The sequence below is a fragment of the Lepidothrix coronata genome, unplaced genomic scaffold (assembly GCF_001604755.1).
Source record: "Lepidothrix coronata isolate B3197 unplaced genomic scaffold, Lepidothrix_coronata-1.0 Scaffold74, whole genome shotgun sequence".
Classification (NCBI taxonomy): Eukaryota; Metazoa; Chordata; class Aves; order Passeriformes; family Pipridae; genus Lepidothrix; species Lepidothrix coronata.
The window spans coordinates 298,732-314,537 of NW_016690254.1; the positions used below are offsets into that span (position 1 = coordinate 298,732).

The window sequence follows — 15,806 nt, forward strand, 5'->3', positions numbered from 1 at the left end:
CGCAGATCCAAGGTTCCCGGGTCATCCCCTGTTTGAGCAGCGGAGCCCCCCACCGCCACCCCCTCCGCCGCTCCTGAACAGCGCCCACCCGGTCCCTGCGCAGAGCCCGATGCCGTTCAGCCAGCCCGGGCCGGCCTTCAGCCAGCAGGGACAGCAGCCCGTGTATCCCAGGGAGCGGCCCGTGCGGCCCAACATGCAGCCCCAGGGTCCGGTGGGGATCCTCCACTTCAACCAGCCGGGCTCGGCCAACCCGCGGCCCTTCATCCCCCCGCGGCAGCAGTTCCTGCAGGCGCCGGGACAGCCCTTCCTCTCCCCGCACACGCAGCCCAGCATGCAGGTACGGGCTCAGAGGAGTCACGGAACCAAATCGAGGGACTCAGGCGTGCAGGCGGGAGGTGGATGGACCTGTGGCGCTGTTGTTGCCATGCCTGGAAGGCGGTGGATCTGCTCCGCGCTGCCGCATCCCGAGATCCCGTATCCCGAGATCCCGGCCCGGGCAGCGCGGGGCGGCAGCGCCCTCTGCCGGCAGCGCCCTCTGCCTGCGGGGAGCGGGGAAATGTTTTGTGCGGGACCTTCCGTGGTGTCTGTGTTCTGAACGCGGGGAAACCCTCAAGTCGGCTGATGCTGGGGGAGGGGGGAATAATAAACCTCCAGACAAACAAAAAGCCAGTTTAAAAGTCATTCGAAAAGGGCGCAGAGGGCGGGAGCCCTTGCATTTGTCTGTTTCCACTTCAGCTGTTGGCTTACAGAGGTTTAAGTGTAGAACAGCCTTGAACTACTTCTGCTAGTCTGCTTTTCACTCTATATAATTTTGGTTTAACCTGGTTCATAGCTGCCTACAGATGTTTTAAGGATTCGTGAGGCTGGAGCTACTTTTCTTCAGGAGTTTATTACCTTGAAACTAAAATAATCTTTTTCTTCATATGAAGGGTCCCATGCATCCTCCATTACAGCCTCAGCCACAACCTCAGCCTCAGCAGCACCATCACCAGCAACAACAGCAACACCATCACCAGCAGCAGCAGCAGCAACACCATCACCATCTCCAAGGACCTCCACAGCCCTTGATGCCCATGAACCAGCCCCAGTTCAGGCCTCACATACAGGCCACGCAGCAGCAGCCAAATAACAACAGGATGCAGTGTCAGCCACGACAGGGTCCAATGAAGCCAAGGCATGTAAGTACCATGTACACCAGTGTTGCCTTGCATAGTTCTGCGTGAGTACCCGGCATTTAAGCACAAGTTTCAGAACTCACTAGTGTGGTTTTTCAGTCACATTTATTCCCTTTCCTTCTTTCATAATTTCTTGCTTATTTTCTCTCTTGGTCATTTTATAATCTACTCTGAAAAATACAACATGTATCTTCCCCTTTTTCTTTTCTCCTCTAGTCTTTAGTGTTCTTCTTCACCTGGGTCCAGTAGGAGATGTTACAGTTACCCAAGAAGTAGCAATATAGGGCTTTTGAAGGATGGGTTTGCTTAATCAGACTTTACAACTGCTGGTAGCCTGTGACTGTGTGCGAGCCCAGTTCTCTGACACTGTCTTTCAAGTTGAAGGCCTCTCTGTACTACTGCTAATCAGCTTTCTGGTTCAGATAGTGCCACTCATGTCTTGTGAGTTTGCTCCTGTACAGCATATTCTGTTGCTTGGTAGGTTGGGGTAGCGCAACAGTCTGTAGCAGTGCTCAAGACAATGTGACTATAGTTCAGAATAATTGCTTTGATTAGGAAAGTAAGTCACATAGTGAAGCCAATTTCTGAGAATGGTGTTTAAAAAGTGAGATTAAGTTTTGCTTTTAATTAAAAAAAGGTTATTAAAATGTTCTCATTTCTATAATTTTTCTTCTAACATTAAAAATATTGTGCCTCTTCAAACAGTCTGTTTCCCCAAACTTTACTAAATCAGGAAAACGTGAGACTAAAAACACTTTAGCCTGGTTTGTAGTGGAAGTCTGCAATTTCTTTTCCTTCCTGCTTTTCAGAGTGCACCATCACAGAACATTGTCAAGCGTTCAAATCAGCAGCTACAGTCAAGTGCTCCAAGGAACAGTAACTTGCGCGAGTTGCCGATAGCACCGTCCCATGCGATGGAAATGAGCAACAACAGGCGAAACTCCACCCCAGCTGCTCAGGTCAAACCCATCACCAGCACCGTGTCTGCCAACAAGTCTGTCGGTGGTGGAAACTCCCAGGGAAGGCCTGAAGTGAAAGCTAAAGCAATCACACCAGTGGGCCAAGCAAAGTCAGAGGGAAAATCTGAACCAGAGGTAAGGGATTTTGTTGTTGTTTTTAAACAAAAGAACAGAACCCAAACAATCAAGAAACAAAACTCCCACCTTTTAAAAACTTTTCTAGTCTGACTTATGAATTGTAAGCACACTTAATGTGTTGTTCAACAAATAATTTTTGGTGCCACTAGAGGCCTCCCTTCTGAATTGCACTTTTCTCCTTTAGTGCAATAGCAGAAACAGTCTCCATTGACAAAAAATATCTGGGAGGTTGGCAAGGCTGTGGTGAATCTGTTTTGCAGGAGGAGGAGTCATTTCTATATGAAAAGGCAGAGTTTGAGTAAAGGTCATCAGTGATACAAGCCTCTGAAATACTCATTTTGTCCATTTTTATCTTACAGATTTAGGATTTTTTTTCAGATGATCATATTCTAAATCAGAAAGCCTCTTCTCTTTCATTTTTTTATGATGCTGTATGGCTCAAAAGTTAAAAAAAAAGGGGTATTTGGAGGACTGTCTTCCTCATGCTGTTTTCCTTTAGGCTGTTCAGTCTCCACTAGGGCCTTGGGCATCCACACAGGAGCTTCTTGCTCTTGAAGAAGAAAATCTCTCTTTTATGAAACCTTGTCATGTGAGGGGAAAATAGGAGATGCTTTAAAGCTTTCCATTTTGGAAGAAAATGATGGTGTTTGCTCTGCTAGTGCTCTGCTAGTATTCTGCCTAATAAAAAAAAGAGACACCAGCATTTTCAGCTCCTCTGGATTATGTAGTATGAACAGATGACCATTTCTCTGGAAGCTAGAGAAGACTCTCCATGAGCACTGTTAGTTTGAGAGAGTGGGTAGGATTGCACTGATGGTGCTTTTAATCTCAGTCATGATGGCTAAATGCACCCTGTGTACTTTATCAGCTTATTCTGTGAAGAACTGTAAATCTTCATAGCTGTGGTTAACCATGAATCTTGTCGCATGGACCAGGTTTTTCTTCAACAACTGTTGAAAGCTTTAATTGTGGTAATACTGTCTTCCTTCTAAGCTGCTCATGATTACCTTTTCATCTTGTTCTTGTATTAGGGATGGTCGTAACTAATTTCTACAAATGAGGCACAAAAGAAACCCATAGCTAGCAGCGTTTGACCTCCTGTGCACTTGCTTTTCAATGGAAGTAAAAAGAAAAATAATCCTTTTTTCAGCTTTTAATTGTCACGTTTTTTGGAAAAAGTATTTAATCTCCTTCTTCTCGATTCGGTCTCTTGGAATAATCTTAGTCACAGAAAATGTGCCTCAGAGAAGCCTCTGTCTTTAGGTCATTAGTAAGATAAGTCTTGAAGCAAATCAGCTACAGGCCTCCCCATCTAAAACATCCTGAAATTATTCTATAGTGTAGTCATATGAAAATTAAGGCATTAGTTCTGAATTATCTCTGGCAATGTTAAGAAAAATGTATGAATATTTTTTAATTCCTCTTAATCAAGTGAATTAAAAAAACCCCAACCAAACAAAAAACCCAGAGCAGTCGTCTTGTTTTCTCCATATTATGTTTTAAACATATTCTAACAACCTTGTAGTTATCAAACCAACTAACCTTACTTATGTGAATTCTTGGGGTATTACAAATCAAGCTTTCTTTTTGTTTCTGTGTCAAAACTATCTTTGAAAAAGAGTCGTCTTGTAAAAAAAAGAAGTCTCCTAGTGTTTCCTATTATTGAGTACGTACTTGGCAAGAATTAGGAGAGTGTGGGAATGTGTGCACACACAGAATCCTTCTCCTTCCAAAGCAGACCTGGAATAGAGCTTTATGCTGCAAAAGGTGTAATAGCAGTTGTCCGTTTTCGGCTGTGCCACTGCAGTGGTCTTGTTCACTGATGGTGCTTAATTGTCACTCCTGCAGACAGGATTGGTGCACTAACAGTGATCATTTCCAAGCATTTAACCATATTCTTCCCTGGTGTTGTAATGTAGGTTATTACATTTCTCTCCTTAGCCAGATTGTAATGTTTTCCAGTCTTTTTTGTGTGTTTTTCTTTACCTAACTTCACCACCCTGTTCTTTTGCTTTCTATGAAGATGAGAAAGAGTTAAGTTCTGTCATCTTTTCTAGCTGTATTGCTCATAACTGAATTGGGCAGGTTATTTTGCAAGTGTCTTCAACTGGAAAATTATTAATATTTTCCTTGCATCTTTCTTCCCAAAGAATCAGTGGCTATATTTGAGTGCCCTATCATTCATGAAGCACAAAAAAAGAAATAGCAATATTGGCTATTAGAGGTTTTGCTCACCTTAAATATAGATATTTGAAAGGTTTCCAATGCAAGTGACTAGAAGATTAAAAACTGTATTTCTGCTTTACTAAGGGAACACTTGTGGTCCTGTGAGGCTGCAAAATACTGACCTTAAATGTCTGTTTAGAATAGCTCTTACTCTCTAGGATTTAAACTTGTATATCCTCGGTCTGAAACATTGTTTTGTCAATGAAATTGGAAAGTCTTGATGATGTGGGCCTAATTGTGCTCATGCTGAGGTCAGCTTAGGATAAGAGGAATGAAGGCAGTATTAAGCATTTTTGAGTTTAAAAAAGGAGAAGAATGGAGAAAGGAGATTTTATAATGATGCCTCCTATATTGTGCTTAGAAGATTCTTATCATAGTTTTTTTTCCAGTTGGAAGTTGGCAAGAGAGCAGTGTGTTTCTTCAAGTAACTTGTAACCTTTTTCTTCACTCTCTTGTCCAAGAGGCACAGCACCTGTGTTTTGTAGTGTGTCTCATACCTTTCTCAGGTTCATGAGCTGATTTTATCAGCATTGTGAAATGTGTGATGTGTACATGTAGGTGCTCTTTATTTAGGATATTTTGTGGGTTTGAACACAAGCAGTCAGATGATGCAATTTCACAGAATCACAGAATATGCCAAGTTGGAAGGGATCCACAAGGATCATCAAGTCCAGCTCCTGGTCCTGCACAGGACCATCCCCAAGAGTCACACCATGTGCCTGAGAATATTGTCCAAACACTTGTAGGCTGTGTCAGCCTTGCTGCTGTGACCACTGCCCTGGGGAGCCTGTTCCAGTGCCCAACCACCTTCTGGGGGAAGAACCTGTTCCTAATATCCAACCTAAACCTCCCCTGGCACAGCTCCAGGCCATTCCCTCAGGTTCTGTCCCTGTTCCCCACAGAACAGAAATCAGTGCCTGCCCCTCCTCTTCCCCTCAAGAGGAAGTTGTAAAATGTGGTGAGGTCTCCCCTCAGCCTCCTCTTCTCCAGTTGAACAGACCAAGTGCCCTCAGTCGCTCCTCACACGGCTTCCCCTCAAGGCCCTTCACCATCCTCATTGCCCTCCTTTGTGTGCTTTGGATTTGGCTGTACCATTTACAAAGACTTGGCATGAATTTTTTGACAGAATTGTTCTAGCCTCTTATGTTTTTATTGTTGCAACTGAAAAAAATAAAGGCAAACCTGCTGAATAGATTTGTGTTTATGCCACAGATCAAAACATTTTGACTCTGTTCTTGCACCCATTCTACTGAGGGACATAAGTGAGCCTCGTTGCCCAGTTCTTTTCTTTGTTCCTTGATAGCAAACCAGAACACTTACAGTGTCTGGTTCTTATGACTCAGCATTCAATTCTGTTAACTGGTAATAAATCCTTCAGATCTCTGAAAAGGTTTGGTTTTTTTCTTTGTTTTTTGGTTTTTCTTATTCACTACACGGAAAGCAAGCTACTGATACTAGGACTTAAATTTCAGTAGAAAGTTTGATCCCTTGTTTTACAGCATGTCTTTGCTGCCTTTTCTTCAGTTAGCAGTGCCTTTCTAGGTTCCCCTGGAGAAGGATGTAGGACTCTTGCTTCTCTTATAGTACTCTTCAGCTAGATTCAGAAAAGCAGCCTGCAACATTTTCTTTTGGTACTTTCCATCAAAGCTGCCTTAGACCTTAAGGCAGAAGAAAACCTACAGCTAAGGCTCAGTCTTCCCTTCAAACCTCAGTGAAACTATGTTCAAGAGCTGTTCAAAGATGGATGAGAATTTCCTCTTAGAAAAACAGAAAAGCAAATCCACCCCAGATGCAACTAAAACTCTCAAAACCTGGCAGAAAAAAACTCACCTTCACAAAACCGAGGGAACTGATTTGCATCTCTGGCCTTTTGTAGTCTGCAGCCTCCTGTAAAAGGAGGAACAATGTACTATTTCTTCATATTATGGAGCTTTCTACACAAAACATGGGAAGCATTAATAGTTTCTCCAAGAAAACAGGTATTCTATGTTTTTTTTGCTTCTTCACCTACAGATAATGTTGCTTCCAAATGCAGGATGTGAAAATTATAACAGCTTGAGCTTTGAAGGATTTCTACTTTTTCCCAGTTGATTCTGTAGGCAGAATACTTGCTTGCCTTACCTTTTTCTTTTTTTTCTTGGTAGTGCTATTGTTTGTTGGACAAATCTGTACTGGGCTTATTAAACTAGTGGGATGAAAATCATTGTCAATAGGCATTGCCTGTTGTTTTCATCTCTTGACCCAATATGCTCTCTTGCCTGTTCTGTATGCTGAAGCTCCTTACTACATGCTATAGGTCATTTATATATACTATAGATCATGTGTATACCCCCACTCTAGTATAATGTATATAAGGTGCAGTTAAAGCTGAGCAGGAGGGGATTTAACTGTCCCTGTTTTCACCCAGGTGAGGAGTCTGCTGCCCTTCTCAGTCTGTACTGCTGGGTCATTGTACAACTAATTCAAATTAAACCTGACTTCTAATGCAAATATTGTGTTAATCATCACAGGGCCTTTATGTTGTTTGATCTTCCTCTAGCTGCAAGGGTATTTTATTGAGAAATTAACAGTAGTAATAATTTACTTGTGAAGGTGAAGGATTTAGGTCTACCTATAGCCTGTTAAGAGACTGATCTGCAGTTGTCATATAACCTCGGGCTCTCGGCCCTTGATTTTGAACCTTACCCTTTAAGAAGTTCTTGACTTCATAGGATCATTATTAATGTCCTGAGTTGAGTTCCTGAAAAGAAGATTTTGGTTTATATTTGAGATCAAGTTGCCTGAATATTCTGCTAAGCATTCTTCTAACTTCATATGTGTTAGTAATACAGTTTGTCAGTTGTCTTTTGTGTTTAATGTTGATGTAGTTGGAGTCAATGTATCTTCCAAGGACTGTTGCAGGGACGTATTAGTCAGAGTCCCTCAGGATGTTCATTCCTTGACTGCTGGCAAGACTCATTTAAGTATGTTGCAAAGTGCACATCTCTGTGCTGCTGTGTAACCTTTGAGTTAGTGTTTTGAATTTGCCACATCATAATCTGCATCTCCCAAGGCCTTCAGAACTTGTTAGGTGATCAAATGAGCAAGCAAATCCCTGATAATAAAGGGCTGGTAGAAGCGCTGGTCTCATGCAGACTTGGGCTGGTGTTGACAACCTCAGTTGAACAGGAGGGTTAAAAAATGCACTGCTACCTCCAAAGGTAAACCTGGAACTGGCTCATGACATCCATCAAGCTTGTTTAGATAAATTGTAGGATATTCTGATCTAAAACAAAGCAAGTGAATAAACTAGTTCATTAAGTGGAATGGGTTTTCTGTTCTGACAATTTCAATAACTGTGATATTTAATGTCTCTGGAAATGACTGCAAACTTTATTAGTTGCATCAGGATCTGCATAACAGCACATCCTCCTCCTAGCCAGAGCTTATGTGTTTTGTCATCCTATGCAAACCACTTTTAAAGGTCTTAACATTTCACTGTATTTCATAAGGGTCATATTCCTTTTTTTTTTACTACAATCAGCATTTTCAGTTGTCAGTATAAGATGAAATATTTGTGTTTCCTCCTGTAGAGGTATGTTCCTCTTACCATCTGTCAACACAGACCTCTAATCTAGTTGTCACTGTGATTAGACATTAATCACCACTGTTATAGTCCAAAAAGTATAAAGATCGATCAGAACTTAGTGTATATAGAGCATTCTCATGCAAAGGACTGTGTTAGACCTCATCCCTGGACTACAGCCCATATTCAGAAATTAAATACAAATTTTGTAAGTCCAGTTTTGTTGGAGTCTTATTTAGCCATTTTTTAGGCTTTTGGTTAGACTTCTAATTAGAAACTTCTAATTAGACTTCTAATGTGAGACATGGAGCTGTTTTTTCAGTAACTGTGGGAATAATCCTTACCAAAACCTGCCCAGGGAAGAAGCAGTTACAGCTGAAGGGAACACGTGTTCAGGATTTGTGCATCTGGATCCTATAAGTGCAGATATGAGTCTGCCAGGCTTCTATATCTGCATAGATCCCTTGGCTTGGGGAGGATTCTGGGGTGCACCACGATTAAAAGCACTCTAAATATTAAAAAAAAACCCAAAAAACAAAAAACCAACATTTGTGTTGACGACAGTTTGCACCCAGTTCCTCCAATATACATAAAGGTTCATCATGGACTCACAGGTTTTGAGAAATATTTCAGCATTCTTCCTGTGTTCATTTGCCAACATGCAAAGTATCGTTACTAATAGAGCCTGGTTTTGTTAGTGGTGATTAATATATCTTGAGCAGAATATTGTGCTCATTACCATTTGTAAGCATTCTGTACAAGTCTAACTTCATATTTCAAATGGTTGAAAAGAACAAGAAGTAATATAATGAAAAAGCATGCTTCCTAATTTTGAAAAATGCATGTGATATTATTGCAAGAGCCATTTGATGTCTTTTCCAGGATGATGAGAATCTGCATTTCCTTGACTCTTGTCCATTTTTATACAGCTTTTCATAGGAACTCATTCTGCCAGAGTTGAAGAATCTTTAGAAAGGTTATTTGATGGTGTGTAGTACTTTCAGAGGGGCCCAGGGCTGGAATATTAAAGGCATTCTCTATATACCATTAATATTCCAACACTGCATTTGGCAACATTTTGATTCTGAAGAGAGTGCATGAGTTCAAGGTCAGAGAGATTGACTTGTGCTGTTCATTATAACCAATTATTGTGTGACAAATGAGTTTGAGATCAGGCTGAAAATTCTGTGAGAAAAATCAATAGTTCTAATCAGGGCCTTTCAGGTCATTTACCACCCTACCTTTTGTTACTTTGTCAGAAAAGAGCAAGATAAAACCTGTGTGACAGTGGGTTGCCTCTGTATTGTTACCTTCTATTTGAAACATATTTTGATATCTTGAATTATATTAATAGTTTAATTGGTTTTGGAAACTTTTAAATTAGTTCCAATTTGTCAAACTTTTTTGCATTATTTTCTTTTTTTAGTATTCTGATCAGATTTGTCAAGTGGTATTAAAGCTTTTCTGTCTAGGAAGTAGTATATCTAAGTTCTAAACCAGATTTGAGCTGTTTGTCTGTAATGAATAGCAAATAAACCTTAGCAGCACATGCACTCCACTAATAGCCTTGGTTTGGTATCAGGGATAATTTAAAAAGCTCTTCAGAGTTACAGCTTTACAACATCTGAAACAACAATTTAATGTTGTTTTGACCAAGCTGAGTATTCTGTTTAGAATTTTATAAATTCATTTGCATTTTCCTTTGTAGTATCCAGACGAAGATGAAGAAACTAGGTTGTATCGTTTGAAGATCGAAGAGCAGAAGCGTCTAAGAGAAGAAATTCTGAAGCAGAAGGAGCTGAGACGGCAGCAGCAGGCTGGTGCCAGAAAGAGAGAACTGCTGGAAAGACTTGCACAGCAGCAGCAGCAGCAGCCTTCCACACAGCAGTCCTACATGCAGCATGAGGATGACTCCTCCGAGTTCCCCACCAACGGCAGCCCCTACATACCCCACTCCGGCTTGCACACCAGGCACAACGTGAAAAACAGACTCCTTGTTAGAAAGCAAGACACGGTAGTTCCAAATATCCAACCCAAACCCACAGAGTTCCTCCCGAGCGGAGTGGGGGATGTGCAGTATCAAGGACAGCAGATGAAGCCAGTGAAGCAGCTGAGGCAGACTAGGACAGTTCCTCCGAGTCAGCCTCAGGCGCCGCAGAAAGTGTTACAGACAAAACCTGCTGCAGCGTCGCTGCCCACGACACAGACGGCTCGAGTGGCTTCGGTACCAGCCAGGCCCCAGGAGCAGAAACCGGGTGTGAAAAGGACTGTCATGCAGCGGACAAACAGTGGTAGTGATGGGCCTCATGTCGGCAGCAAAGTCAGGGTGATTAAGTTGTCAGGAGGGGTAAGTTTCCAAGGCTCGTCTCATATGTGTGTCTTGTCATGGTTTGTTTTTGTGTGTTTGATTCTGTGTAATCCCAAAATAAAAAATGGGCCTAAGGTGATGGGGGAAGTAACAGGTTTAGCATACCTAATAGTCCTTATATTATATTTTCAGAACTGTAATTTATTAGCAGTTATTAAAAAATTAATGTTTCCTGTAACACTTTACTGCCAGGCAGTTACCACTGAAATCACATTGAAATAATTGAAATAATACTCCTTTCTATTAAGTTGTAATTTGAGTCTGAAAGACTGCTCAACTGAGCTCCTTTTGCTTAAGGTTGATAGGTCAGTCTGATAATTGCTCAGAGAAAAGGATTTGGGTGGCTGTATTCAATTAAAGTTTGGTTAAAAAGCTAGGACCTGCTTATTTGGTAGGTGAAGCCACCTAAATTAGTTGTGTGCAGATGTTGGTGTTAGTGTGGTTTCTGTACTCAAGGGAGGATTGTTTTTACTTTCTTGGGAAGTGTGTTGTGAAACCAATTTAATCAGTATGTTGGAGGGGGATGTTTTCTGTTACAGGTTGGGTTTAAAATGTTACCATTTCACTTCTGCATCTAAATGAGATTTCCTTATCTTTTGATGAGGGGTCTATTATCTGCAGTGTGTCCCTTGAGCACTGGTGTTGTGGAAGACTCACAATGCTGGTCTTGAGGGCAGTGTGCGTATTTAAGATCTGGGGTTTTGGTTAGAAAGTCTTGACTGAATTTCTTCTGTCTTAATGAAAAGAGAAATTAATTTGTTAGGGCTCTAAATAAACTGTGTTGAGCGGACATAGTGAGATCAGATTATCAGTGTGTGAGGTCTGTCCTCAGGTTTATGCTGAGGAGAAAAGCAGGATCTGATATAGCACATGGGAGGGGTTTTTTTTCTGGAAGAATGCTTCTTACATTATTCAGAGCATTAATTAGGCAAACTTGCATAACTGTAATCTGTAATGAAGCAAGCAGTGTGTTAACAGGGACTGAACAAGGCCTTGGAGGCTAAGGCTTTACATTTAGAAACAGAGAGGAAGTTGAAATGCTGAAGTCTTAACTAATTTTTGTAAATGTTTCTCTACAGCTCATAAAACTTAAATGTGCTTAAAATGGTGAATTGCGTAATGACTATGAGGTCTTTCAAAATATTAACATACAGGGCCTTATTGGCTACAGAGACATCCCGCACCTCAGGTTGTTGTCAGCTCTAATTCCTCAGAGGTGGTAACTTAAGTACAGAGGAATAAAGTGCGAGAAGCTGAAAGAAATTGATTCTGTTGAGCTAAAAATATTTATATATAAGTATGTCTGCAGAAATCCCAGTGGCCTGCAAGAGGTATGACAGGTTTGTGTGTCATGAATAATTGAATAAAGCAGTCATGCACGATTTCTTTTATTATGTGGTGAAACAAAACAATGCCAGTCACAACTGTATACAGCTCTTCATAACAAATGGTTATCAGTCTCCACAGCAGCATTCACAATGAAATAGTTATTATCACAGTGCTCTGTTTTAGAAGACCATAAATGTTTCAGATAAGTCTTAGAGTAAGCAATAGCAATTAACTTCATTAAATGTATGTGTAACCCCTCTGTGCACAGAAGCAGATTTTCTCTGTCCTTCTTAACTTTCAGTACTGAGGTTTCAGCAAGGTGAACCAGGTTCTTTACATGTAGCCTTTGTTACTGTTTTCATATTGCCATGGACATTTTAAGTTTCCTTAACTGTGTGAGAATAAGAGCAAGCATTGCAATTAGCTGTTAACACTGATCAAGATAGTTGATTAATTTTTAATCAGTTAGTGACAAGCTGAATCTGTGACTTTGTTTCTTTGACTACACAAGGAAAAAAAAATAAATTGAGCAGCAGAGCAGCCAATCTTCTTATCTATTTTTGACAGGATTTAAAAGAATAGTTACAAGCTGCTTGGACTCTGAATAACTGTCATGATCACAGATCATAGTTAGTTACCACTGCTAATGTTTAGTCCTGCCACATGCTTTTATTTATTTTCACAGCTTTTGCCTGAGCGCTATATATAAAGCAAAAGCCAAATCTCATTTTTCTGAGCCATTCTCCTTAGCATGTGTTAGTGCTTCCTCCAATTCCCTGCCTTTGGCCAAAGGGATGCCTGGTGTCTCTAACCTGTGTGCACTGGCTCGATCCTGCAGCTAAGCAGCCCTGCCCTTGCTCTCCATCTAATCTCTTTCTTCTTTCTTGAGCTCTTTTGTGCAGAGATGTTTTGAATACCCTTGTACGAGTGAGATGACTCATGAGTAGGCACGATGCAGGGTCCCTTTTGAATCTCATTGGATTCATTTTGGTAGAGACTTGGCAAGTCCCGGCTCTTCCATCCTGCCAGCCATGGACAGCACCATAGGAGAGCTCTCAGTTGAGGAAGCTGATCTAATGCAGACCTTTACTAACTCTGTCTAGACCAAATTGGCCTAAACTAGAAGCTGGTAGCAGGGACTGTTATTAATTTAGTAGGACCATCTGTAGAACCAGGATTAAATGGTTTTGTGTTGCTGGTGATGTTTTTTGTTTAACAGTTAAGGAGTGTGCCGTATTGGTGAGATCTGTGGTGTACAAATACTGTCAGAAGAGAATGGTTTCTTTCTTGAGAACAGTGTCCTCACCAGACTGAGTTTCTGTCTATTTGTGTTGCTGGGCACAGCAGTACTACAAAGATCTCTGAACTTCAGGTAGAAATATCCCTCAGTCACTAGAAGGTAAAATGGCCTTTCATCTGTTTCCACAATATTCTCTTGTGAGAGGATTTTACTTTTGGAATTGTAAGAGTTACTAATTAAATTCCAAGAATATTATAACTTGTCTGGTTTACCTGATACATAAGATACCTTAATTTATAGCTTCTTATACTTTAGGAAAAAAAAGTAGAAAATTATTCAGCATTTCTTGTATGTCAGACTAAGTCTGTGTATCAAGGTGACACGTTTGGTACTGTCAGTAATTATTTTGTCTGTTGATGCTTTTTTTTCTTTGTTTAAACAAATCCTACCCTTCACCTTCCTCCCAATACTGATTTGCCCATCCCTTTCTAATACTCATATAATTTATGCAGGAATGGCAGTACAATGAATAGTTTTTCATTTTAATTACTCTTTTAAGTGTTATGTTCCTGGAAAGTGAGGCAGTGTTTAGCATATGAACTTTGATTCTTTTGGGTTTTTGGGGGTTTTTTGGGGTCAGTTTTCTTTTTCCCCATGGAGACCCAAATATCTTTTGATAGATCCAGTGTGCTTTGTTTTGTGTGGCATTTCCTTAGAGGTTTCCTTTTCAGATATAGGAGTCCAGTGTATTTGCTGAGTGTTGATACTGGTATATTTTACTAGTAAAACATCTGAGATTTGCTTGGCTTGCTGAGGAGCCTGAGGTCAGTCCTAAAGAATCACAGAAACTATTAGGTTGGGAAAGACCTCTGAGATCAGTGAGTCCAACCTGTGACCCAACACCACCATGTCAACCAGACCATGGCACTGAGTGCCACGTCCAGTCTTTTTCTTAAAGCACCTCCAGGGACGGTGACTCCATCACCTCCCTGGGCAACACTTTCCAATGTCTAATCACCCTTTCTGTAAAGAAATTTCTCCTAATAGCCAACCTGCCCCTCCCTTGGCACAGCTTAACACTGTGTCCTCTTGTCCTATCACTGGATAGGCAGTGTCCTGTCACTGCCTGGGAGAAGAGACCGACCCCCAGCTGGCTACAACCTCCTTTTGGGTTGTTATGGAGAGTGATGAGGTCTCCCCTGAGCCTCCTCTTCTCCAGGCTAAACACCTCCAGCTCCTTCTGCTGTTCATCATGGGACTTGCACTTCAGACCCTTCACCAGCCTCTCTGCCCTTTTCTGGACCTGCTCCAGCACCTCAATGTCCTTCTTGAAGTGAGGGGCCCAGAACTGGACACAGTACTTGAGGTGTGGCCTCCCCAGGGCTGAGTACAAGAGGAGAATCACTTCCCTGGTCCTACTGACCACACTATTTCTGATACAGGCACTTGTAGGGTACATGTAAGAATAAGGTCAGTGAGATTGTAGAGTGTAGAAAAGAAACACCCCAATCATTTCAAAATGTCATCATAAAATTATAGAAAATAAGGGTGAAAAGACTAGAAATAATGTATTGTCTTGAAGGGGGGATGAACTCTGTAGTATTCCTGACAGATTTTTCCAACCTTTTTCTGAGATCTCATTATTGTAGATTTCTTAGGCCTTCTATTCCAGTATCGAACCTGTACATTTAAGAGAATTTTCTTAGTGACCAAACTACATTTTCTTGCTGTAATTTTGAATCTGTGACTACTTGTATTATGCTTGAAGAGAGATGGGAAAGAATTTATATCTTTTTGTGTCTGTCTCTCTTTTCCAAGATCTCTTAACTGTTACTGGGCACTGATATCCTTAACTCTCTCTTGATGAGTCATGTTTTCTAACACCTTGACTGTTTGTGGTGGTCTTTGGGCTCTCTGTAGTCAGTCTTTTGGTAAATAGTTCTAGTACCAAATGCAATTGAATTCTTTAAGCCCCTGTATTCGGAGTGGTTTTAGTCCTGGAAGAACAGGTTTGTACCAACTGCAACCTTAGATATCTTAAGATCATATGAAATATGTACTGAGCATTACTTCCATTTAGTTGGAGATTCTATAGGAAATTATAGTATCTTAAAATCTCTATATCATTTGGTCATCTTATGTTGTTGTTGGATGATTTCTCTCTAGCCAGAAAACAAGCTGCCATGCTCAGAGATGTGTGTCCCAAAGGCCTGAAAATGCTGGTTTTTACGCTGCACCAAGAACACACCAGTCTTTGTGGAAGGCTGCACAATGAATTTTTTTTCATAAATACATATATAGATATAAATACATAAAAAACTCAATGTTCCCCATTGCATTAGAAGCAGTATCTTATTTGTCATCCTGATTTCCTGAAAACCTGAAATGCTTCATACAAAAAGCTTGAAAAAAGGGTTGGCAAGTTCTTTTGTTTGAAAAGCCTGTCACAAAAAATGTCGGATTGCAAAAATGAAATGGAAGATGGACAACTTTGTTCATATTTCAAGTAACTGAGAAGTGTGAGATGAATGTGGAGTTCTAAGTATGGAAAAAGAGATGATTCTTGTTTGATAATGTAACCTTGTCAATCAAGTTTGCTTGATGTTTGTACTTGTTTCTACTTGCGTGTGTATGTTCAAATTTAATTAAAAATATTTGACTTGAAAGCTCTATAGCGCCTTTCATCTAAATATGTCAGGAATTGCAAACACCAAGAATTTTGGCATTTACGTGGAAAGTTCTTGAGGGAGCCCTTTACCGAGCCCTGGATACAGGAACTCTTGCTTACATGGTCCATAATTTTTTA

At 40.8% G+C, this 15,806-nt stretch overlaps 1 protein-coding gene across 1 annotated transcript in view; it reads left to right on the forward strand.

Annotated features, from left to right (window-relative positions):
- RBM33 (RNA binding motif protein 33) overlaps positions 1-15,806 on the forward strand; it is a 102,544-nt gene that overhangs the window by 59,580 nt on the left and 27,158 nt on the right. Inside the window, 4 exon segments of the mRNA XM_017819375.1 lie at positions 6-337; positions 930-1,178; positions 1,985-2,269; positions 9,772-10,410. Of these exon segments, the coding sequence (XP_017674864.1) occupies positions 6-337; positions 930-1,178; positions 1,985-2,269; positions 9,772-10,410 (1,505 nt within the window).